General features: G+C 46.4%; 1 protein-coding gene across 1 annotated transcript in view; it reads left to right on the plus strand.

The window, feature by feature from the left end:
• The window catches only part of FAM169B (Protein), a 97061-nt gene that overhangs the window by 28559 nt on the left and 42612 nt on the right, over nucleotides 1-25890 (plus strand). Inside the window, exons 4-5 of the mRNA XM_070775037.1 lie at nucleotides 15717-15802; nucleotides 21825-22002. Coding sequence (XP_070631138.1) covers nucleotides 15717-15802; nucleotides 21825-22002 — 264 coding nt within the window. The remainder of the gene's footprint in view (nucleotides 1-15716; nucleotides 15803-21824; nucleotides 22003-25890) is intronic.

The following is a 25890-nucleotide window of genomic DNA, read 5'->3' on the forward strand; positions in this document are numbered from 1 at the left end:
ACTTTCTTCATTCACAGTGCCTTCAGGGATCGTCCATGTTTTAGCAAGTCTTAGTACTGCATTTACTTTTTATGGCTGAATATTATTTCACTGTGTGGATTTGCCACCTTCTGTTTACCTGTTTACTGACTGATGGACATTTGGGTTTTTCCACCTTTTGACTATTGTGAGTAATGCTGCTGTGAAAATTGTTATCCACGCTTTTGTGGAGATGTATGTGCATACATCTTTTCAAGTTTTTTTTTTTTTCTTTAGATTAATACCCAGATTGGGATTGCTGAATCAAGGGGTAGTTCTGTTTGAAAAAAAATTTAAGGGACCCCCCCCATACTGTTTTTCATCATGACTGCACCAATTTACATCTTCATCAACAGTGCATAAAGTTTCCCTTTTCTGCACACCCTCACCAACACTCACGATCTCTTGACTTTTGGATAATAACCATTCTAACAGATGGGAGGTGATACTTCATTATGGTTCTGGTTTGTATTTCCCTGATTATTAGTGATGTTGAGCACTTTTTTGTGTACGTGTTGGCCATCTGTATGTCTTTGGAAAATGTCTGTTCAGATGAAATGTGTTTTGAGATCCAGTTTCCAGGGTGTGGAAGTGGGTGATTTCCCACAGCATCAAGTAGGTCTCCAGACCCCAGCTGGATATTCTTCTGTTCAACTCAATCCAGGCACTACCTGGAGAGACCACCAAAGTCTATAGATTAAGGTTTCGGTCCTACCAGACTCCCCTGCTCCCCACTTTAGGTGCCAGTCTCAAGCCCATGCAGTTCCTTCTGACTGACCGGTTATAAGCCAGAGGTTCCTGTGATTCTATGCCTCCAACATATTCACCAGCCCAGAATCTCTGAACCCAGTCCTTTTGGATTTTTATAGGAGCTTCATTACATAGTCATGATTGATTAAATCACCGACCGTTGGCAATTGATTAAACCTCTAAGCTCTCTCCCCCTGGACATTGGGGAATGGGACCAAAAATTCAAGCTCTCTAATCACATGGTTGGTTCTCCTGGCAACCAGGTCCCATCCTTGTGATCCTTGTCTGTGTATTAGTTGCTCAGTTGTGTCTGACTCTTTGTGACCCCATGGACTATAGCCTGCTAGGCTCCTCTGTCCATGGGATTCTCCAGGCAAGAATGCTGAAGTAGGTGGCCATTCCCTTCCCCAGGGGACCTTTCCGACCCAGGGGTCGAGCCTGGGTCTCCCGCACTGCAGGCAGGTTGCTTACCATCTGAGCCACGAGGGAAGCCCAGGTCCCATCCTTGGGTGGGTCAAAAATCATCTCATTGATATAATAAGTGACACCTTCCCTGCTCTTGGGGCTTCCCTGATAGCTCAGTTGGTAAAGAATCCGCCTGTAATGTAGGAGACCCTGGTTCGATTCCTGGGTCAGGAAGATTCGCTGGAGAAGGGATAGGCTACCCACTCCAGTGTTCTGGGGCTTCCCTTGTGGCTCAGCTGGTAATGAATCTGCCTGCAATGCAGGAGACCTGAGTTTGATCGCTGGGTCGGGAAGATCCCCTGGAGAAGGAAATGGCTACCTACTTCAGTATTCTTGCCTGGAGAATCCCATGGACAGAGGAGCCTGGCGGGCTGCAGTCCGTGGGGTGGCACGAGTCGGACACGTCTTGGTGACTAAACCACCGTGGTCACCTTTCCAGTGAAGAGGCTTCCCTGTGGCCCTTAGCGCCTCTGGCTAAGGTGTGTTTCTGCCTCAGGCTCTCTCCTCTGTCTGGCCAGCTACCCCAGGGAGCTCTCCTGTTTCCTTGAAAGTCTTCCCAGCCTGCCTGAACTTCCTCCCTGCCCGCCTTTTCATACCTTGATCTTACAGGACTGTGCTGGGCCTGGGGACCTTGGCCGTGGGGGGCCTCTTCCACCCTTGACGCTCTTCCTTTAAGCTTTTGCTCTTTCTGATGGAAGCTCTCTGCGGGCTCCTAGGCCACACGGTTACTTTTCCTAGATGATCTCTTCCTGTTTTCCTTGTCAGGAAACTTGTCAGATTTTTTTTCCAGCTCTCCTGACAATATCTGTTTGTTTGTTGGCTTTTTTCCTCCTGTATAAAACCTAGTAGTTGATGATTAGAAGGCAGGACAAAGAATGTCCAGAGCCTGATTAAAAATGGGAGTTTGTAACTGAGTCGCATGTAAGAGATGCAATGCCACAATGCTACGGAAGTTTCCAGAATAAGGGGACTCTTGAGTATTGTGAGGTGTAGGAGGAGCATGGAGTCCTTGTCAGGGAAGTGCCTGTCTGGCCAACGTAGAAGGTAGGAGGCCTGAGAAGTTCTCCACTGCCCGCTCCCTGGGACTCTCTTCTCTCCCAGCCTCTGGCTGGCTGGTGGGCATGCAGTGGGCACACAGCCACTCTGCCCTGCAGGGCTGGGCACTCTGGGCCTGAAGCAGCACCCATGGAGGCACTGGGGACCCAGGAGGGAGGCCCCTCTCATCCCAGGCAGCACCCCACCTTGGACTCTGGCCCTGAGTCTCGCTGACCCCTTTCTCTGAATGTTTTGAAGTTTACATTCGTAAAGCCTGGGAGATCCTGGTGGCTCAGACAGTAAAGAATCTGCCTGCAATGTAGGAGACCTGGGTTCGCACCCTGGGTCAGGAAAAATTCCCTGGAGAAGGGAATGGCTGCCCACTCCAGTGTTCTTGCCTGGAGAATTCCATGGACAGGGGAGTCTGGCGGGCTACAGTCTATGGGGTCATAAAGAGTTGGACACAACTGTGCAACTAACAGTTTAACTTCTTTTCACTTTTCCTAAAGCCTTCTCTATGCGTGTGGCCCCTAACTGGTGGGGAGGCTGTGCTGGGAGAGTGGGCAAGATGCCTGGTGATGTTATGGAGGCTGGGTAGGGACTGGGGTGGGAGGAAGCGTCCTGCCTTTGGATCTCAGTCTTTCGAGGAATGTCTTAGTCATGATCAGAGAGAAGGTGGAGAGAAGGGAGAACAAGTGTTGGGGGTCCAGGAGTCTGAGGGCACCCAGAGGAGGGGACTGAGGGCTCACCCGATGGAAATGACAGGATTTGGGATGGACTGGAGCAGGCAGGAGGGGAATCCAGGAGACACTTGGGCTCCAGCCTGAATCAGTGACAGTGCCCACTGTGCTGGGTGATCTGGAAGGAAAAGCTTGGGGTGAGGCAACCTGAGCTGTCTGCAGGGTCTGGGGGCTGTCAAATTGGAGGCGGGGTCTGGGCGTGGGCCGGGTCCCAGCTGCACACTGCTCTGCAGCCTTTCTTGGCTCTTTCTTCCTGGAGGGAGCGGGGTGAATTGCAGGGGAGGCAGCACAGCTGAGAAATGGAAAGCAGGGTCCTTGAGGAGAAGGGGAGCGGGCAGGGGAGCGGGGTGGGCGGGTGGGGGGAAGGATGTTTGTGTTTGTTACCACATGCTGGCTTCCATGATTGGAACATCGGTTCCCCCTAGCTCGCCTCCAGGACATTTTGTGACCAAGCATAACACTCATCCTTCAAATTGCTGCTAATTTATTTACGGTTTTTGGTGATTGCATGTCATGTGCACCCTGAGAAAAACAAGCAGGGAATCAAAAAATGATGATTTTTTCCTGGAAAAGCATGCCCATTCTAGGCCTGCAGTGACAGCAAGAGCCAAGGCAAACATTCAGTTGAAACCAGAGCCGCTGAGGAGCCGCCTTCCTGGTGGCTGTCGTGGGCTAGGCGGGGATTGCGACACGGTGGGCCCAGGGCCAGGCCTTGTCTGGGCTGCGTTTGGGGCAGGTGGGTGGTGGGTCACCAAGGGTGGGAGGGGGGGAAGTGAGGTGTGCCCCGAGAGGCCCAAGGAACTTCTGTAGGAATGGAAGGGTCTTTCTGGGACATTCCTCACCCCTGAGCAGGCTGCACAGATTGTGAGCAGGAGTTGGGGGGGAAGGCCATAAGATGGGAGTGGGGATAAGAAAGGGAAGGTTGTCTCTGACTCTCTGCAACCCAATTGACTGTGGCCCACCATGCTTCTCTGTCCATGGGATTTCCTGGGCAAGGATATTGGAGTGGGTTGCCATGCCCTTCTGGAGGGGATCTTCCCAACCCAGGGATCGACCCAAGGTCTTCCGCATTGCAGGCAGATTCTTTACTATCTGAGTCACCAGGGAAGTGGGAGTGGGGGAGGAACTGTGAATCTCTGAACTTCAGGGAGAGGGGACCCGGCCAGAGCAGCTCCTGGTTCCCTGGGTGCCTTGAGGGAGACGTCAGGCCTCCCGGTGGGTGGAAGGGATGGGGCCAAACCCAGCTCTGTTTGCAGAGTGAGCCTACGGACATTAGTCGGTGCAGTGATTTTTGTCTTTCTGGCAAAAAGCAGGCTAATATGGTGGGAGTGGAGGAGAGGTATGCGGAGAAGTAATTGCAGTTTTCCTGGCTTTGAAGTGTGATGACCCCTGCAGACTCAAGGGTCCAGGGACCACCTGGTGAGCAGCCTCCTTGGTACAGCTTCCTATGATTCCATGGATGATGAATTTTTATGCCTTTATGCTTGCGTTTTGGATAATGTAGAGGTAGGCATCAACTTGAAATGGGTCCCATCCTCCCGCCTTCTACAAAGGGGCATCCCACTTACGTGGGCTTGACAGTTTGGGGGAAAAGAGCCTCAGAAATTCAGCCTCAATTTAAGTACCTGCTCTGCCTGGTGGCTAAGGTGCCTGTGTGGTTGGGCAAGCGTGGGGGGCGTCAGGTAGCCCCCAGGTTGAGCAGTACCTGACTTCACAGAAGCTAAGAGAGGTCCGTGCTGGAAATCACAGGAGTTCTGTTTTCCTTGGGCCGTGACGGGTGCAGATTGAAGATCTATTTGCAGTGACAGCACTGGGTTTTGGGAACACATGTTGGCTATTGTTTGGGATTTCCTTCTTTATTCCCTGTTAATTTATGGCACTTACTGTGAGCTGGATGTCAGTGTAGGGGAAAAGAGCATCCCACAAACAGAGACATGTCATTCTTACCAAGGGACTGATGGTATTTGGAAAACAGGGAAGCTCCAAGGAAAATATTCTGAGTGTCAAGGATGGAGCCATTGTCTGGGCTGGGAGGTGCTTCTTTGAGTCATCCGAGGGTTTTACCACTACAGCTTGGGCTGTCTGCACTTCTCTCTGCTTCCCAGGCCTGAGAAATGTGCTGTGCTGGCCTGGGTGCAGCCTATGATTTTGAAGATGCCTTTCCTAGACAGACTAACTCCAGAGTGGGTTTCTTTCTGCCTCCAACGCCCTGCAGTCCATCTGGGCCTCAGCATCCAGGCACCCCCATCTCACTCCATCTTCCTTGAGTTAAAATCTCCACTCATGGAAACCAAGTTGCTGAAGGCAAGAAGCACCTGAGACCCACAGGGAGGCTGATGCAGATACAAGGCAAACCAGATGTTCCCTTCTCCCTGGCAGAGAGGTGCCCAAGTTCACAGGGTGTGTGGGGAAGTGTTTTCCTTTAAGGAAGACATCTGTATGGAAATGGTAGCCCGAGTAATGTGATGTGACCGTTGCCATGTCAACTCGTGTATTTTTCCCCTCCCCTCAAATTATTGACCGGCCCAGTCCATGTTGCATAAAAGTCATGCAATGCCTTGGAATGTGTTTATGTGCTGTCCTCTGCCAGGACTTTTCAGCATTTTTTTTTCCTACATGTATTTTGCTTTTGGGAAGATGGCCTGTCACTTTGGTTTAACTGTGCTCTATTTTGGGGGAACTACATATTTCTTAGATTTGTAACAGGGCCGTGGTGGCTTAGATTCTGGAGGAGCAACCGAGGGAGGAGGGTGCGGGCAGCAGGGAGACCCGCCTGAAGCCCCGTCAGCTGTGATTGAAGAAGTGGGAACCAGGGGCCAGTCCGTGAACAACTGGCAATTACTGTGGGGAGGTATGGGGTATGTGGGCTTCCCAGGTGGTACTAGTGGTAAAAAACCCACCTGCCAATGCAGGAGACATAAGAGGTGAGGATTTGATCCCTGGGTTGGGAAGACCCCCTGGAGGATGGCATGACAGCTTCCTCCAGTATTCTTGCCTGAAGAATCCCTTGGACAGAGGAGCCTGGCGGGCTACAGTCCAGGGGGTTGCAAAGAAGTGACATAGCATTCAGGCAGGGGGTGTGTGTGTTTGTCTGTGGGCTTGCATATGCACACACGTGGAAACTTCTCCCTCCCAGGCTCCTGTGATGGCGTGGGGCATGGACCTTCTCTGACTCTGCTCAGCTCGGTTTGTGTATCCCGCTGGCCACGCTGACCTCGCTGTCTCACACCTCTCCCACATCCTCAATGCCTCCTGGTGCAGCACCCACTTCCTTCTGCTCGAGCCCCACCTCCCCTGTCTCTTCTGCCTTAGGGCCAGTTTGGCTCACAGGTGGTCTTCCCTGCCCCCAGGCTTCCCCTTCCCAGCAGCGTGACTGCTGAGCTCAGCCTTGCCTCACTTCTTGGCTGGATCTTCATACCCTCCATCGTCTTCCCTGGCTCCAGCCTTAACCCGCCCCCAAATCCAGTGTGATCTTCTCAAGCAATGTTTTTGTTCTTCTTAATCTCAAAAGGGCTAATTCTTCCCACCTGGGCCCAACCTACATGTTCTCTTCATAAACCACCACTCTGATCATGTCTATCATTGACTGGACTCCTCCAGAGACTTATTACAAAGCCTCTTACCTCTTACCTCAGCCTGGTCCGCAGGCACCTCAGCGTCGGAACCTAGTCTGGCTCATGCCTGTTCTTGGAACTCTGCCCCACTCCTTCCAGACAGCTTGCTATGGTCCGAATGTCTGTGTCACCCACCAAATTTATATGCTGAAATCCTAAACCAGGTGATAGGGTTGGGATGTGGGGCATTTGGAATGTGCTTACGTCTTGAGGGTGGGGCTCTTTCAAATGGAATTAGTGCCCTTATCAAAGAGACCCCAGAGGCCTCCCTTTCCCCTTCTGCCACGTAAGGACACAGTGAGAAGTTGGCTGTCTGTGGCCCGGAAGGCTCTCATCGGAACCTGACCATGATCTCAGACTCCCAGCCTCCACAAGTGTGAGAAGTAAACTTGTATTGTCATATATGGTGTTCTGTCACAGCTGCATGAATGGATGAAGACACGGCCCTTGAGTGGTTGCCTGATGCTGCTCACATCTGGGGTGCTGGTCATGGCCTGGTGGTCTGTCTTGCTCCTGCTGAGCAATGTCTTCTGTCCTGGGTCCCTGGTGTCAAGTGTCTGCTGAATAAATGAATAAATCACCTCCTTCCCATCTCAAAGTGCTGAACGAGGTTCACTCTGTTAAGATCTTTCCTGTTGGCCTCTCCGTGCTCATCAGTGTTTTGCCTGGCCACCTCCTCACCTCTCCTCTCATCTCTGCCTTCCCTACTCTGCCAGCCTTCTCAGGGGCTGGTCCTGACTCTGTCATCCATCTGTCTGTCTATTCTGCCCCTGGAGTATAGTGGTTAGAGCAGGTGCTCTAAAACCTGTGAGACCCAGTTCATGTCCAGTCCCAACACTGCTGTTTGCAGGCACTTGACTTTGAGTTTCCTAACCCCTCTGAGCCTCACCTGAGGGGAAAAAAACAAACAAACCAGGTGCTTGGTACGTGCTTGGACATGTGGTTCTGGAGAATATTATTACTTTAAATCAGTAACAGTATCATGTTCCTCTCCTCCTCTGAAGCATGGTGGCTGCTGATGGTCTGTAGGGTGTGGCCCCAGAGGCCTCCATGGCTGGAGGTGCTTCATGTCCCAGGTGCTGTCTCCTCCTCCAGGTTGTAGATGTCTTAAGCCAGAGTCTAACTTGCATTCCTCTGGTGGCTTTATTATGTGCTCTGTTCACAATAGCTACTCAGCATGTAGGTTGGATGACCATGTGCTTCAGAATTGTGGCCTCTGGAGGGCCCTGAACTGCTGCTCCTCTATCCTCGGTGCTGGCAGATGAGGAGGCCCAGCAAGCAGGGCCTCCGTCCCCTGCCACCATCCCCTGCCAAGATCACCAATCCTTGCAGTGCTTCTCCTTGCTCCTTCAAGTCCTTCTCAGGAGAGCTCCCCACTGCCACAGGCCCCCCACCCCCGCCCCGTCCCCGCCCCGTGCAAGGTGATGGGTGGCAACCAGCTCTCCCTCACCCAATTTTTAAAAGGTGATTGTTTTATTTAAAGATATTTAAATAAAAAAGGATTTAGCTCCATTAAGAAATCTTAGGCAAGGTGAAAGGTTTAAAAATCTTGGGAGCTTCTGGGCAGGTGAAAGTGTGTGCCTTGATCGGGTATGGTTGTCCTCACAAACCTTGGAGGAGGAAGCAAGGAATATGACGGTTGGCTAACGCTCCCTGATGGAAAAGGACCGAGCGCAGTGGAGAGGAACGTGTCCTCACTCACACTGGGAGGTGGCAGACAGGATGGTAGTGGTCAAGGTGGGGAAGAGAGGCAGACATTTCCCATGCAAACCGGAGCAGGAAGTTGGGCAAGAGAGCTCCCAGGAAGAAACAGGGTGTTAGAAAGAGCTTCCATTGTGTCCCTGACAAAAGCCAGCAAACAACAAGGGCTTTTCATACTTCTCTGGAATCCCAGAGCAACACTTGAAGCAGGTGGAGGAAGTCTTTGGAAATGACTGAAAAGCTTCAGACACTTTGGGTAAAGCAGTTGAGTGAAGTGAGCTCTTTCAGCAAAACTGTGTAAAGACTTGGTTAAGAGGCTGTTGAGGGCTCCATATGACAGACGGGGGACCCAAGGTGGGGCAGGGGGTGAAGGTCATGCAGCTAGTAATTGAAGAAGCTGGACTCTGAGCCCCGCCTGGCGCTGAGCCCTGTCTTCTCTCATACGAGGTCTACAGGGCCGTGTCCAAAATGCTTCCTGTTTCCTCTCTCTGTCGGCACTGGTTTATGTTTGTAGAGGTGGCGTCTGTGAAGAGTGAAAGTTACGTGTTGAGATTTATTTCTCGGCATGTGGATGTCCATTTGTCCCAGCATCGTTTGTTAGAAAGACTATCTGTGTTCTCCTGTGTTGCATTTGCTCTTCTGTCATGCGTGTGTGCTCAGTCGTGTCTAACTCTTTGCGACCCCATGAACTGCAGCCCTCCAGGCTCCTCTGTCCATGGGATTCTGCACGAAAGAATACCAGAGTTGGTTGCCAGTTCCTTCTCCAGCGCCTCTGTCAAAGTTGACCACATAGAAGTTGACTACATTCGTGTAGGTCTGTTTCTGGGCTCTACATTCTGTTGCATTGGTCTGTCTGTTCACCTGATGCTGTACTGTCTGGGTTACTGCAATCTGGAAGTTGGGTAGTGTCCATTCTCCAAGTTTATTCTCTTCTAGTATTGTCTTTTGCCTCTCTTTGTAAACCTCAGAATCATTTCAGGGAAATCCACAAAATAACTTCTTGGAATTTTCATTTGGATTGTATTGCATCTATACGTCAAGTTGGGAAGAACTGGCATTTTGATACTATTGAAGCTTCCTATTCAAGAACACAGAATATCTCTTTATTTAGTTTTTCTTTGATTTTGTTCATCAGAGTTTTGTAAATAATTTTCCTTGTATAGCTTTTATACATATTTTATTAGATTATATAAATGAAAATATTTCATTTTGTATAAGCCTAAGTATCTCATTTTTGGGGGGTGCTAATGATGAAAGTGAAAGAGGAGAGTGAAAAAGTTGGCTTAAAGCTCAACATTCAGAAAACTAAGATCATGGCATCTGGTCCCATCACTTCATGGCAAATAGATGGGGAAACAGTGGAAACAGTGTTAGACTTTATTTTTGGGGCTCCAAAATCACTGCAGATGGTGATTGCAGCCATGAAATTAAAAGACGCTTACTCCTTGGAAGGAAAGTTTTGACCAACCTAGACGGCATATTCAAAAGCAGAGACATTACTTTGCCAAAAATGGTCCATCTAGTCAAGGCTATGGTTTTTCCAGTGGTCATGTATGAATTTGAGAGTTGGACTGTGAAGAAAACTGAGCACCGAAGAATTGATGCTTTTGAACTGTGGTGTTGGAGAAGACTCTTGAGAGTCCCTTGGATTGCAAGGAGATCCAACCAGTCCATCCTAAAGGAGACCATTTCTGGGTGTTCATTGGAAGGACTGATGCTAAAGCTGAAATTCCAATACTTTGGCCACCTCATGCGGTGAGTTGACTCATTGGAAAAGACCCTGATGCTGGGAAGGACTAGGGGCAGGAGGAGAAGGGGATGACAGAGGATGAGATGGCTGGATGGCATCACTGACTCGATGAACATGAGTTTGGGTGAACTCTGGGAGTTGGTGATGGACAGGGAGGCCTGGCATGCTGTGATTCATGGGGTCGCAAAGAGTCGGACACAACTGAGTGACTGAACTGAACTGAATGTAAATGGTATTGTTTGTAATTTCAAATTCCACTTGTCCATTGCTGGCATGTAGGGAAGTGATGGGCTTCTACACATTAGCCTTGTTTGCTGCAACCTTGCTATAATCGATGTTCGCCCCTCTGCCTCTCCCATGTTTAAGCCTTGCCCAGCACACTGCTTGAGGTGTCCTGAGTGTGGCCTTGGATTTGCACGGCTCTGTGCCTCTTCTCGAGGGTTACCCTGCCCTCCCCTGTCGTCTCTGCCTGTTCTGATGCCTTACCCGGCGATCCAGAACCTGATCTGGCCAACTTCCTGTGGATGCTTTCCCAGTTCAGTTCAGTTCAGTTCAGCTGCTCAGTTGTGTCCGACTCTTTGAAACCCCATGGACTGTAGCATGCCAGGCTTCCCTGTCCATCACCAACTCCCAGAGTTTACTCAAACTCATGTCCATTGAGTCAGTGATGCCATCCAACCATCTCATCTTCTGTCATCCCCTTCTCTTCCCACCTTCAGTCTTTCCCAGCATCAGGGTCTTTTCCAATGAGTCAGTTCTTTGTATCATGTGGCCAAAGTACTGGCACTTCAGCTTCAGCATCAGTCCTTCCAATGAATATCCAGGACTGATTTCCTTTAGGATGGACTGGTTGGATCTCCTTGCTGTCCAAGGGACTCTCAAGAGTCTTCGCCAACACTGCAGTTCAAAAGCGTCAATTCTTTGGTGCTCAGCTTTCTTTATAGTCCAACTCTCACATCCATACATGCCTACTGGAAAAACCATAGCTTTGACTAGATGGACCTTTGTTGGCAAAGTAATGTCTCTGCTTTTTAATATGCTGTCTAGGTTGATCATAGCTTTCCTTCCAAGGAGCAAGTGTCTTCTAATTTCCCAGCCCTTCAGCAGAACTGACCCCTCCTCTGGGTCCTCTGGACTCTGGCTCCCAGCTTGATTCCAGCGTCTATCACGTCCTGCTCCATATTGCAGCAGCTTGTTTAACTCTCTCTTCTCTGCAGGCTACTGACTCCCAGGGGCAAGGATGCAGACTTACTCAGAGGCCTCTGGGGAGCTGGGCCATTTGTGCGTCCGGGAACTCAGCCCCAGCTGGTAGAATTCAGTTCATCCTGCTGAGCCTTGATGAAGCCAGGTCACTGGGAGTCAGTCAGCCTCACTGTCTTAACTTGTTTGGGAAACCTTGGGGTGTCACAGAATACAATCCATTACTGGCATCTTCTTTGTGGTCACCTGTCACTCGGGGGGAGATGGGCACTAAATCAGAGCAGTGAGGCTGGCCTGTCACCCACAGTGACCTGTCGATTGCTGACACCATGGCTCAGTCTTTTGCAGGGGTCCAGTCTCCCAGGTCCTACGTGGTGGAGAGCCAGAGGGTTCTGATCAGGATTCTATTTGTCTTTTAAAACTACAGTTGTGCGGTTTCTACTGTGCCTCTCGGAAACTGCTGGCCCCAGTGTCTCGGAAGTGATGCCCCGAGGCTGGCTCTGCGGTGGCTGCCTGTCCCCCGAGGGTCCACCTTTTGTCCTTGCTGAACTAGGAACAGCCTCTCTCCAAGGGCTCTGTCCCGTTCCCCCTGCCTGTCTCCTCTTGACTAGGTCGCAGGCTTTTCTGATCAAAAGCTGCTGTTCTTTGGAAGGCTGATTCTCTTTTTCAAGAGTCGTTTTGGAGACAATGCATTTTAAGCCTATTAAATTTGATCAGACGTCACCTTCATTGTTATGTATACTTAACAGCTTAAGATTAGTTTTGAAAAAAAAAATTCAATCTATTCTGTGACAACTTGTGTGGCTAATTAATGCTCTGCAGTGCACCGTGAAACTTTGCAAGGCACCACACAAACACCAAGTCGTAACACATTTCCTGTTTGAAACTGTCTTAGTAAATCGAGCATCTGTATTACAAGTAATACACCATATTATTAAATGGAACATCTTTTATTGATTCACCTTGTTAAGCAGGAAAAAAATCCTTATGGTTTTATAAGCCTCCTGCAAGTTCTAGTAGGTGCCATTTGGAGCATGAATTTAGTTGAATAAATGAAGGCAGATGTCAAGCATTTAATTGGCTCTTCTCTCTCAGTCAGCTCTATCAGTTTGAGAACTATTGTTGGAGAAGACAAAATTCACCACTGGTATGAAACTGACAGTGAATTAGATGCTATTGGGTTTTGGAAAGAAGGAACTGGCTGTGCAGAGTTAGTGCTCAATCATAGCTAATGTCATCACTTCGTCTTAAGTTCCTCCAAGAGCAGAGAGGAATAGGGAGGAAGGTGGTGGCAGCTTAACTCAATTGTCGCACAAAATTTGTTTTAAAGTCTTGAGCCTGACGTTACATGTTCAAGGGACTTTTGTTTTCTACTCTGGGTTGTTTTTTCCTTCAATTCTCCAGCTAAAAAGATTTGACTGGGAAGATGTATTTTTTTTTTTTTTTTTTATCTTGTGGTTCCTGGACCCCTGGAGGCTCAGATACCTGTCTTGAGAAGCAAGTATAAAAATGGCAATATAAGTAGGATAAAAAGATAGTGGAGGAGGACTGAACTGTGGTGCATTCAGACAGTGGAATATTTTAGCACTGAATACAGTGCTGGAAATGATTTTGAGCTGCGAAATATCTATGAAAGACATGCGTGCTCAGTCGTGTCTGACTCTTTGTGACCCCATGGACTATACAGTCCATGGAATTCTCCAGGCCAGAATACTGGAGTGGGTAGCTTTTCCCTTCTCCAGGGATCTTCCCAACTCAGGGATCGAAGTCAGGTATCCCTCATTGCAGGCAGATTTTTTACCAGCTGAGCCACAAGGGAAGCCCAAGAATACTGGAGTGGGTAGCCTATTCCTTCTCCAAGGGATCTTCCCCACCCAGGAATTGAACTGGGGTCTCCTGCATTGTAGGTGGATTCTTTACCAACTGAGCAATGAGGAAAGCCCCATGAACAGACATAGAGCAAACTTTAATGCATTTCACTGTTAGTTCAGTCAATCAGTTGTGTCTGGCTCTTTGCGACCCTGTGGACTGCGGCATGCCAGGCTTCCCTGTCCATCATCAACTCTCAGAGCTTACTCAGACTCACGTCCATTGAGTCAGTGATGCCATCCAACCATTTCATTCTCTGTTGTCCCCTTCTCCTCCCATCTTCAATCTTTCCGAGCATCAGGGTCTTTTCCAATGAGTCAGTTCTTTGCATAAGGAAGAAACTAATCTGAAAACGCTATATACTGTATGACCTTCTGGAAAAGGCAAAACTATGGAGACAGGAAAAAGATCAGTGGTTGCCAGGGGTAGGAGGTAGTAAGAAGGGATGAGCAGGCAGAGCACAGACAGCTTTCAGGGCAATGAAAATACTCTGTGTGATATCGTAGTGATAGGTACGATCACAGGTGTGATGATACATTTGTCCAAACCCATAGAATGTACAAGAGTGAACCCTGATGGAAACGTCGGGTGATCATGAAGTGTCAGTTTAGGTCCGTCAGTTGTAACGATTGTCCCACGCTGGTGGAAGATGATGATAACAAGGGTTGTGTGTCCGGGGAGGGGGAATATGGGAAATCTCTGTTCGCTCCTCTCAATTTTGCCATGAACCTAAAACTTCTCTTTTAAAAGCACTTAACTTTCTTTTAAAAATAATTTTGTTTATTTATTTCTGGCTGTGCTGGGTCTTTGTTGCTGCAAGGGTTTTTCTCTAGTTGCGGAGAGTGGGGGCTACTCTCTCGCTGTGGTGGGCAGGCTTCTCATTGCGGTGGCTTATCCTGTTGCAGAGCATGGGCTCCCGGGCACGCAGGCTTCAGTAGCTGCAGCACGTGGGCTCCGTGGTTATGGTTCCTGGGCTTCAGAGCACAGGCTCAATAGCTATGGTGCAGGGGCTTAGTTGCCCTGCAGCATTTGGGGTCTTCCTGGATCAGGGAGCAAACCCATGTCTCCTGCATTGGCGGGCAGACTCTTCACTGCTGAGCCACCAGGGAAGCTCTAAAACTTCTCTTAAAAAACAGTCTTTAAAAAAAATTGCCAGAAAGCAGCCAAAGTGACTTTAGTGTTTTAAAATGTGATTTTTAAGCCACGAAAGGAGAGCTGCTCTGTTGGGAGATAAGAGGCGGAGGCCATGACTGGATTTGCCTTTGGAGCAGCCCCTTAGGATGGAAAGACTGGCAGGGGAGACTGGGACAGGGGACGGGTGGGGACAGACCAGTGGGCATCCAGGGCTCTGGGGGGTGGATCCTGTCGGGAGGCAGCAGGTGGGATGATGGGGCCTGGTGGCTGCAGCAGAAGCAGGGAGGAACTGGCGTGTTAATTAGCAGATGCTGGGTGCCCCTACCTGCCTGGCCCTGGGCTGCGTGTTTCACATCTGATCCTCATCCGAACTTGTCCGCCACCTTGGCTGATCAGCCTGGGTAGTTCCGATGAGAAAGCTGGGGCCTGGTGAGTCTGAGGGTGTTCCAGGATCGCCTCTACTAAGCACCAGGTGTTAGTCGCTCAGTCATGTCTGATTCTTTACAAATCCATGGACTGTAGCCTGCCAGGCTCCTCTGCCCGTGGTATTCTCCAGGCAAGTATACTGGAGTGGGTAACCATTCCCTTCTCTGGGGGATTTTCCTGACCCAGGGATCAAACTCAGGTCTCCTGCATTGCAGGTGGATTCTTTATTGTCTGAGCCACCAGGGAAGCCCCCATGTCCAAACTCAGAGTGGGTGGAATCAACAGGTCTCAGTGATTGTCTCAGAACGTGGGGGCAGGAGTAGGGTGGGAGAGATGTCTCCACCCTCCCTCTCATGTAGGTCCTAGCCCCAGAGTTCTCTTACCCAAAGACCCCCACCACCCCTGCACAGTTTCCCCATCTACAACTGACCCATCTTGGAAAGAGCATTAAGCTTGGAGTCCCGGGTCTGAGGGCAGGACCTGACCTCAGCCCTCCTTGCTGGTTGCCTTTCCTTCTCAGAATGTCAGTGTCTTCAGAAGAATGCAGATGTCAATTTCATTGTGAGAATGAAAGAAAAGCATGTAAAAGAAGCCAATGCCAAACCCAGCACCCAGGATAACGAGGGGTCATTCCATGCCCTTAGATAAGTTGGGTTTGCCTAAATTTGTGGAGTTACAAGTTGGGTCATATAGTTGGACTTTAAAAAAAAAATGTAATTCTCACCCATTGAATTTGTCGGTACTACTGTGTAGCCTCTTGCCCCCAACAGCACTGGGGTACGTCCTGTGTTGGGGTCGTTAACAAGCCATCTCTGCAGACAGCTCTGAAGCCCTTTCAGGTGAGACTGGTCGCTCTGTCCTGGTGAGTGCTCTCAGACAACTCATCCTAGAAACATCATCTCTTTTCTCACACGTAAACTTTCCTTTGCATCTTGACAGTGGCTGCAAGCTGATGAAACTGCCCCTTTGATGGCCATGTGCACCTCATCATTTTCTCTTGGCTTTCTCTTTCAGTTGTGGCTGTTTATGTGAAGCAGTCCTGGTGGGCCACTGAAGATGTACTAAGAACCTCCAATCCTTCAAGAGAAGGTCTGATGAAGGTGAGGCATTGCAAATTTAAGTGGATATTGTGATTGTAAGTGTTTGTAAAGGTCAGCATACTTATTCTCATGTTAGTAAGTTAGTCTACCCCTGTGGATTCATTTTATAGGACTGCTCTAACAAAGTGCCAGCAGACTGGGTGGTTTAAACAACAGACATGTGTTATTTCCCAGTCCCAGAGGCTGGAAGTCCAAAAGCACAGTGTTGGCGGGGCTGGTTTCTTCCAAGGCCGGTGAGGGAATCTGTTCCAGGTGTGTCTCCTAACTTGAGCTTTCCTTGGCTTCTCAGCAGTGCTCTCCCTGTATCTTCCCACCCTCAGCCCTCTGTCCCTGTCTGGCTCTGTCCAAATTCCCCCTTTCTATATGGACACCTGTCATGTTGGATTAGGGCCCACCCTAATGACCTCATCTTGATGCGGTCAAGACCCTTTTTCCAAATAAATCACATTCACAGCACTGGGGGTTAGGACTTTAATATCTTTTTGGTGGACACTGTTCCATATATAACACCCCACCTTCAAGAAAAATAGTGTTAATGGCTATATGTAACAGATATCTGTCTATTGGTAAATCTCTCTCGCCTTCTTGAGTGGCCTCTCCTGTCTTAATTCTGAAACATTAATCCACATCATCTCTCTAGTATGTAGGGAAGTTTTATTACATTCCAGTAGATTTATTGGTACTTTTCGGAGAAGGCAATGGCACCCCACTCTAGTACTCTTGCCTGGAAAACCCCATGGATGGAGGAGCCTGGTAGGCTGCAGTCCATGGGGTCACTAAGAGTCAGACATGACTGAGCAACTACACTTTCACTTTTCACTTTCATGCATTGGAGAAGGAAATGGCAACCCACTCCAGTGTTATTGCCTGGAGAGTCCCAGGGATGGAGAAGCCTGATAGGGCTGCCGTCTATGGGGTCGCACAGAGTCGGACTCGATTGAAGCGACTTAGCAGCAGCATGAGTTAGACACTGTGCTAGATGCTAGCCTGTGTATTACCTAGACTTTTGACAGGGATTATCTGACTTCAAAATCTTTAAGGTATTTGCTTTGTAGACAAAGAAGTTGAAGCTGAGCCACATAGCTAGTAAGTAATTTAACTGGACACAACTCTAGCCTCTCCGATGGCAGGCCTGGTGGGCTTTGAGGTGCTGTGGCTTTATAGAGACTGAGGATGGCAAGGGTAAAGTTTCCCTGTGGCTAAGGATGTTCAGCATCTTTTCATGTACTTTTTGTCCATTTTGGGGAAAGTAGCTATTAAAATCCTTGGCCCGCTTTTTAATTGGATTGACTTTTTACTGTTGAGTTGTAAGAGTTTTTCCATATTATAGATGCAAGCTCTTATTGCATATATTGTTAGCAAATATTTCTCCCCTTTCTATGGGTTATCTTTTTCAAGTATGTTTCAAGGTTATCACTTCCACCAGCTTTGTTGAGGTATAAGGTGGCACAAATGGTAAAGAAACTGCCTGCCAATACAGGAGACGTAAGAGACATGGGTTCAGTTCCTGGGCTGGGAAGATCCCCTGGAGACGGGCATGGCAACTCACTCCAGTATTCTTGCCTGGAGAATCCCATGGACAGAGGAGCCTGACGGGCTACGGTCCACAGGGTCACAAAGAGTCAGACATGACTGAAGTGACTTAGCACACATGCATGCAATTGACATATAACACTGTGGAAGTTTAAGGAGGGCTCAATGGTAGAGAATTGCCTGCCAAGACGTGGATTCAGTAGTTGGGTCTGGAAGATCCCCTGGAGGAGGAAATGGCAACCCACTCCAGTATTCTGGCCTGGGAAATCCCATGGAAAGAGGAGCCTGGTGGGCTACAGTCTATGGAGTCGCAAAAGAGTCATATACGACTTAGCGAGTAAAGAACAAGTTTAAGGTGCTCAGCCTTGCTTTGATACACTGATACACTGCAAAATGATGACCACCACAGTGTTAGTTAAACCTGCATCACATCACCTAATTGCCATTTCTTTTTGTGTGGTGACCTATGCTCTTGGCAACTTTCAAGTATATAATTACAGGTATCATTAGCTACAATCAGCATGCTGTGTATTAGACCCCCAGGACTTGTCCATCTTATTATTGGAAGTTTGAACCTACTGATCATCTTTCCCTTTTCCCCACGCCCAGACCCTGGCAACCACCACTTGGCCTCTGTTGCTGTGAGGTTGGCCGTTTAATGTTACATGTATAGTTGAGGCCACACACTGTTTTCCCCCTTATTTCATTCAGCACCATGCCCTCAAGTTCCATCCATATTGTCACAAATGGCAGACGTTTTCAGGTCTGTTTTTAATTGATTTGATAGATATTATTTTGAAAAGGGCTTTCTTCCAGTAAATTAATGGTGGCTGGAGGTTCAGCAAATAAGCATGATGTACTCAGTGAGGCTGCCTGACATAGCTGTGTGTGTCACTGGCCATAGATGAAGCAGGTGGCATGAGCGACTGGGTGCTCTAAATTCTAGGAAGAGTCTGGTTTGCTCTTTAAATATACATACGTATATATGTATATATATATAGTTTTTTTTCCCCAGAGCAAGAGTGGTAACTTCCTTTGTGTATCAATTCTAAATTTAGACCAGGAAAACCCTCACATTTTCTGAAAATGTGGCTAATGCTGTGAACAGAAACTGAGTGTTAATTCCACTTAATGAACCAGGTTGTAAAGATCTGTCTGCCCCATCTGTGTGTGGGGATAGTTTTCCTCTCAATTTATAGAACACGGGGTCTTGACTTCTTTCCTTTTAATTGCATTCTATTTCTTAGCCAGCTCTTCACAAATTACCAAACCAAACTGAAACCCAGCTTCCTTAGTGTTCTTTCTGTGAACATCATTAGTGGCCCTAATTGAGGGATTAGAACTGGATCTTAGTTTTTTTTGTTTTCAGAAGTGTCTTTAAGTCAGAATCACATGTCACACATTCCCCTCCCACCCCCATAATGAAATTGGACAAATTAAGTGCATTTTCTTTTTTTCCTTTTTTCTCCTGCCAGGTTTTGATTGGTTATTTCCCTTCTGCCAGATGCAATCTGTTTTTCTCTTCTGGCTTTCCTCTGAACTTTTTGGTTTTATAAGTTGAAAAATATAACCTCCCACATCACACGCGTCGGGTTTTGTGATGAACTAGTTATTCTTAAAGTCAGAACTTGATTTGGCTGCTACTGTCTGAAATACAAAATTGGGGTGGCTTCTCAGAGTTAAGCTGGTGCAGCTTTTGCAAATCTTTTTCTCATCTAAGATTTGGCTCCAGATGAAGGTGAAATAGTTTGCATTCTGGGCCAATTAATAAGTTTATTGGGACTAAGCACTTCATGCCATTTGTTAGAGGGCCGCAAGCTGATTTATTTTTATTACTGAAGCATCTGAAAAACATACAAGTGTTTGAGAGACCACTGAGGCAGTCTTCTCCCTTGACTTGTGGAAGAAACAAACTGAAACGAACTGTGAGTTGTTGAAGCTCTCCCAGCAAATCTAAGTCGAGAAGCCACAACCACAAATGATGATGATGATGATAAATACTTAAGGGTCAAGTATTAAATATAAAGGGCTTCCCTGGTGGCTCAGCAGTAAAAGAATCTGTCCGCAATCCAGGAGACTCAGGTTCGATCCCTGAGTAGGGAAGATCCTCTGGAGAAGGAAATGGAAACCCACTCCAGTAATCTTGCCTGGAGAATCCCATGGACAGAGCCTGGTGGGTTACAGTCCATAGTGTCACAAAGAGTTGGACATGACTGAAGCGACTGAGCACAGCACACATTAAATATAAAACCAAGCATCATATTTATGTCAAACTTACAGACTTCGCATGTGGCACATTGGTAAAGAAAATGCCTGCAATGCAGGAGAAGTGAGTTCAATCCCAGGGTCAGGAAGATCCCCTGAAGGAGGGCATGGCAATCCACTCCAGTATTCTTGCCTGGAAAATCCTATGGAGAGAGGAGCCTGGTGAGCTACAGTCCAGGGGGCTGCAAAGAGTCGGACACAACTGAGCATGCACGCAGCAGCAGTTCCCTCTCCCAGAGCCCTAATGGATGAAAATGCAGAAGGGAGCAGCCTTCTGGGCTGCAGCGGGTCCACTGGCCTGGGGCTCAGAAGTCCTGGTCTGGGGTTTCAGACCTGGCCTGCCTTTGGCAGAGCCCTCATCCAACTGTCTTAAGTCCTCTTGTGAACGAGGCAGTGAAATCAACAAATGTAACTGCTTACCCTCTTTGAGCTTCAGTTTCCTCACCTGTAAACCAGGATTTCCCTCGTGGCTGGTAAGAATCAAATGGTAGCATGTGGGTGGCAGTCTCAGCCCAGGCATTAATAATACTCTTGCTGATTTCATCGTGGTGCATACGAAGGGGTGATAAACACCCAGGCCCTTAGGCTGTCATATGGGAATGTTGTTGGAGTAAAATCTAATAATACTGTCATTGTGTCACTGGCTGTTTGTTTTACCTCAAGTGCCACATTTTAGCGGAGAAGGCAATGGCACCCAACTCCAGTACTCTTGCCTGGAAAATCCCATGGACAGATGAGCCTGGTGGACTGCAGTCTATGGGGTCGCTAGGAGTCGGACACGACTGAAGTGACTTAGCAGCAGCAGCAGCAGCCACATTTTAGTGGTTTCTTGTAGTTGTCCAGAGGGCTGAATTTATACTGTATCTGGGCTCAGTCACATAGAATGGGGATTGATTAGTTATGTCTGCTGTGGGTGCAGGAGGCCTTCCTTTGTACCACCTGTGCCAGCCGTGAAATTAAGACGCTTGTTCTTTGGAAGAAAAGCTATATCTAACCTAGACAGCATATTAAAAAGCAGAGACATTACTTTGCCAACAAAGGTCCATATAGTCAAAGCTATGGTTTTTCCAGTAGTCATGTATGGATATGAGAGTTGGACCATAAAGAAGGCTGAGTGCCAAAGAATTGATGCTTTTGAGCTGAGGAGTTGGATAAGACTCTTGAGATCCCTTGGACTGCAAGGAGATCCAACCAGTCCATCCTAAAGGAAGTCAACCCTGAATATCCGTTAGAAGGACTGATGCTGAAGCTGAAGCTCCAATACTTTGGCTACCTGATACAAAGAACTGACTCATTAGGAAAGACCCTGATGCTGGGAAAGATTGAAGGCAGGAGAAGAAGGGGACGACAGAGGATGAGATGGTTGGATGGCATCACCGACTCAATGGACATGAGTTTGAGCAACCTCTTGGAGTTGGTGATGGACAGGGAAGCCTGGCATGCTGCAGTCCATGGGGTACAAAAAGTCAGACACGACCGAGCAACTGAACCGTGCCAGCCGTGAGCTATATGAATGCAGCGAATGCTGAAAGGCAGGAACAGGAAGTCATTTTGACTTGTTAACGATGAAGCCCTTTTGTGGGCCTGACCTTGACCACAGTACAGTTCCTCAGTTGTCGTGACATTGCAATGGGTGAGAGATGGTTCCATATGTAGCCTTAGGATGGGCTGGGCCTCGAATTCCAGTAACTCTGTGGGGTTGAGACACTGGTATGTGCTCAAAATCTGTCACAAGTCATTGAAAATCAGTTGATCTTGGTGTAGCAACTGCACACCAGTAATGACCCTCTATTATTTACCTTCCTTCCGAGCGTCAGAATTCTGGAGCTGTTGTTAAAGATATGGCAGATTGGGTTTCTCTCTGGACACATCCAGTGTTTCTGCTGAAATGGCTTGCCTGGAAGTCACCTCCTGTTTCACTGATATGTGACTGATTATTCTCTGTCCCCTCACACTCCACGTCTGTGGCCCTGGAGACCAAGGGGGCCTTTCTGGCCCTCCTCCCTGCTCCTGGAGGCCAGGGTGGGTGTGAGAGGCCAGGGTTGAGAAAACCTCCGTGAGAAACTGTGATCCCCAGTTTTGATCTCAAGCACGAGAAGAATTGCGTTGTGGGGGAGCCCACACCTGGCCCCCGGCGTGTGGGTTGATTCCAAGCATCAAATTTATTGTGTCTGACTTTCCCTACTTGTCTCACTTAGATGTTCTTTTTGTTTTTCCTTCAAAGGTTCAGTCATTTGGGGAAAGGATTGTGCTTTTCATTCTGAACGTCGTTATTTTTGGAAGACTAGAAAGGAATTTGGATGATGATGACATGTTTTTTTTACCTCACTCTGTGAAGGAGGAGGCTAAGATTCTGTGGCGAGATGGAGCAGCTGTTGGATTTTACACAACCAAAAGGAAAGGTGAGGACCGTGCGGCCACGTGGGGCCACCACCCCTTCAGGCTTGCGGGGAGGCTCCGGGTGCCTGCCTGCTCGGAGGACACCCTGAGCACAGACGTTCCTTGGAGAGAATCTTCTGGCGCGAGAAGTGTCACTAGTTCAGCTGTCATGTAAATAAGCCCGAGGTATGGATTTCGTTTTCACCACGTTTCTCGTTTTACTGGCAAAGAGGAGGAAGATCCATTAGGGCCCTTGGGTTCCCAGATAGTGCCACGTCCCCTGTAAGATGGTTGTTGCCGTTAATGGTTGTAAAATGACTTTGCAAGCACAATGCTATTCCTTTCTTTAATGTTACCAGTTTGCTGTCAGGAAAAACACCATCGCTAATAGCTGACATGTGGTGCAAAGGCACACTGGATGCCAAGATTTATAGACATTACCTCAGAAAAGAGGGAGGTCGGCCACGATAGCGAGGTTAGGGTAAAGTCCTGGGACTTATTTTTAGGGGAGGTGAGGAGCAGGGTGTGTGAAACTTGTGCTATTTTGTCTAAGGGATCACGCTCTTCTTTAACATTGCTTTCTTTAATAGTTTCTTTGAAAGTTCTGTCAACATCTCTGACTCAGCTGGTCAAGCCCTATTGTTTAATTCTTACAAAGTTCTGGATTTTAGCAAAAACAAAATTTCCAAGTACATCACCACAGATATGCTATTGTCTTAGTTAAGTGTTTTTCCCTGGGGATACAAAAGCTACTATTGTGGTTTTGAGCTGCGTTCACATGGGTATCTGTTCCACGTGTCCAGGATGGAATAGATCGGCCTTTCTCACTTTTTCCCTTCCCTCGGTGTGGTGTGAGACAACTTGTGTCTCACACAAACCAGTCGTGTAGGTCATTATTTGTCAGAGTCAGTCATCGAGGCAGAGGCACTGTGTCTGTCAGCTCCTGGGGCATTGAGAGCCGTTTGTCCTTCGATTTTGATGTCCTGCTTCACTCCTTGGGTGGCCGTGTTCTTTAGACATTCATTTATAAACCAAGGGATCTGGAGAATCCTCAAAGAGGAAGTATTTTGGTAATTCCTCTTTCTCAGGCGACCCATTTGTTGTCATCTTCTACCAAATGGCTTGTCTTCAGTTTGTGGCAAAATCCTTTGTGCTATAAATGTCCTACTAACAGTAACAAAAACTGTTAATAGATTTGGACTTGATGTGTGAGCCACGGTTTAGGGGCAGAAAGAGCTTGGCCTTGGTCTTGTCCAGTGCGGCTGTTGCTGCTGGTCTCCATGATATCCCAGACTTTGTTCCAAGAGAATCAAGCAGAGGTTGGGTGTGATGTCTCATTCATCTCAAGACAGACCCAGAACTATAGCAGGGAAGGAGGATATTAAGCTGTTGAATTGAGGCAGATCAGACTCGGTGCTTGGATTTCTGCCTCCTCTTCGTTTCTCATGAATTCTACAAATCTGATGATTCTACAAATCCCAAATCTCTGCTTGGGATTCCTTGGTGGTTCACACGATAAAGAATCTGCCTGCAATGTGGGAGACCTGGGTTTCATCCCTTGGTTAGGAAGATCCCCTGGAGAAGGAAATGGCAACCCACTCTGGTATTCTTGCCTGGAGAATTCCATGAACAGAGGAGCCTGATGGGCTACAGTCCATGGTGTTGCAAAGAGTCAGACATGACTGAGTGACTAATAGTTTCACATTCACTATCTCTGAAGCTGCTTACTAGGTCTCGTTTTCACCCATGACCCATGAACTGATTTTTTTAAGTGGCAATTGACTGTTAGTCACCCAAAAACTGAGTTTAAAAAGTATGAAATGAATAGAAAATTAAGTAAATAAAAAGTATTTTTCTGACAATTAAAAACTTTTTTTTTTTTGTACTGCTTATTTCTGGATTAGCTTGTTTTTTGGAGAGCCAGAATAAAAGTATTTCTATGGAATAGTTACATAGACTTTGCTATCGTCAGTGTTTGAGAGCTCCAGTCATTTCACATGCTTACTTGTCCTCGGTGTTATATTGTTAATTTTAGTCATTCTGCAATTTGGTATCTGATATCTAATTTTGATTTTAATTTGCATTTTCCTAATGGTATTATCATGTTTTCATGTGCTTTTCTGATGGTCATATATCTTCTTTGGTGAAGTGTCTGTTCAGATATTTTTGCCTATTTTTTTATTGGGTTGTTTGTTTTCTTATTAATATTACTGAGCATTGAATATTCTTTATATGTTATAGCTCTCTGTTCTTAATCAGATATATTTTGAAAACATTTTCATTTTGGCATAATTTTTTCAGAGCGCAGAAGTTTTAAATTTTAGTGCAACCTAATTTATCATTTACCAAATTTCATTATAATTCAGCTCAAAGTATTTTCCAATTTACTTTATGATTTTTATGATTTCTTTAAAAGTAAGTTTTTAATTTCCAGATATTTGTGAGCACTTCTGATGTTTTCTTTTTTGTTGATTTTTAATTTAATTCTGTTGCAATAAGATAATATAGTCTTAACATTTTAATATTTTTGAAACCTATTGAGAGTTGTTTTATAGTCCTGTATGGGGTTTATCTTGGTATATACTCCATATGGACTCGAAAGAGTGGGTGTATTTTGCAGGTATTGGGTTTCACGTTTTGAAGTGTTAGTTAGATTAAGGTGATTGATACTGTCATTCAATATTCTTGCTAATATATTTACCTGATTGTAAAGTTCTGAGGGAAGTATGTTAAGGTATTTGTGATTGTGGATTCACCTCTTTCTTCTTTTGGTTCTGTCTGTATTTTGTGTATTTTGTACTTCATGTATTTTGGAATTTTGTCATTAATCACATCTAAATTATAACTGCTATATTTGTCTGATGTGTTGACCATTCTGTCATTATGAAGTGGCCCTCCACTTGTCTTTGGTGATATCTCTTGTTAGCCCTCCACTTGTCTTCAGTGATATCTCTTGTTATGAAATTTATTTTCTCTGCTATTACTACAGCCACTTCATCTTCTTGCTTACTGTTTGCATAGAATATATTCTTCCTAGCCTTTTACTTTTAGTCATTTATGTCTTTATATTTAAAGCATGTGTTTTGTTGACAGCATAAAATTGGGTCTTAGATTTTAAATCTAGTTTTAATAATCTCTGTCTTTTGATTGGAATATTAGTCTATTTCCATTTAATTATTGATATGGTTGTACTTAGATCTTCTCTGTTGCAATTTGTTTTATGTCTTCTGTTTCTTTTTGTTTTTCTCTGTTCTTCTTTTCCTGTCTTATTTTGTTTTAATCAGATATTTTTTACTGTTTCATTTTAATTTCTTTTTTGGCATTCTAGCTTTATATTTTTGTACTTTTAAAAGTTGTTGCTCTAGAGATTACATATGCATCTTAAACTTAGATTAACTTAGAGTGAATATTGAATTACTTCAGGTAAAATATAGAAACCTTGCAATAGTTTATTTTTATGTACCTATTATTTCATAGTGCTATTGTTGTGTTGATAAATTAGATGTTTGTTATAAACCTGTTGCTACTGACTTATAAATTTTAATTTAGATAGTTATATCTTTTAAAGGTGTAAAGAAAAAATATGTAATTTAGAAATGTTTATCCAGATATTTACCATTAAAATTTTTTTGTATAGGTTCCAGTTGCCCTTCAGGCTAGAGTTCTTCCTTTAAAATTTCTTGTAGGGAGTTGATGGCAATAAAGTCTCTGAAGTTTTGTTTATTGAAAATGTCTTTATTTAACTTATGTATTTGAAGTGTTGTTTATCCAGTTATAGAATAGTTAGTGATACCTTTTTTCCTTCAGAAATTGAATATATTGTTCCAGTATCTTCTGGCTTTCATAGTCTTTGGTGAGAAGTCCGCAATTAATTTATTGTTGTTCTTCACACATAAAATGGCATTTTTCTC

This window comes from Bos indicus, chromosome 21 (assembly GCF_029378745.1).
Source record: "Bos indicus isolate NIAB-ARS_2022 breed Sahiwal x Tharparkar chromosome 21, NIAB-ARS_B.indTharparkar_mat_pri_1.0, whole genome shotgun sequence".
Lineage (NCBI taxonomy): Eukaryota > Metazoa > Chordata > Mammalia > Artiodactyla > Bovidae > Bos > Bos indicus.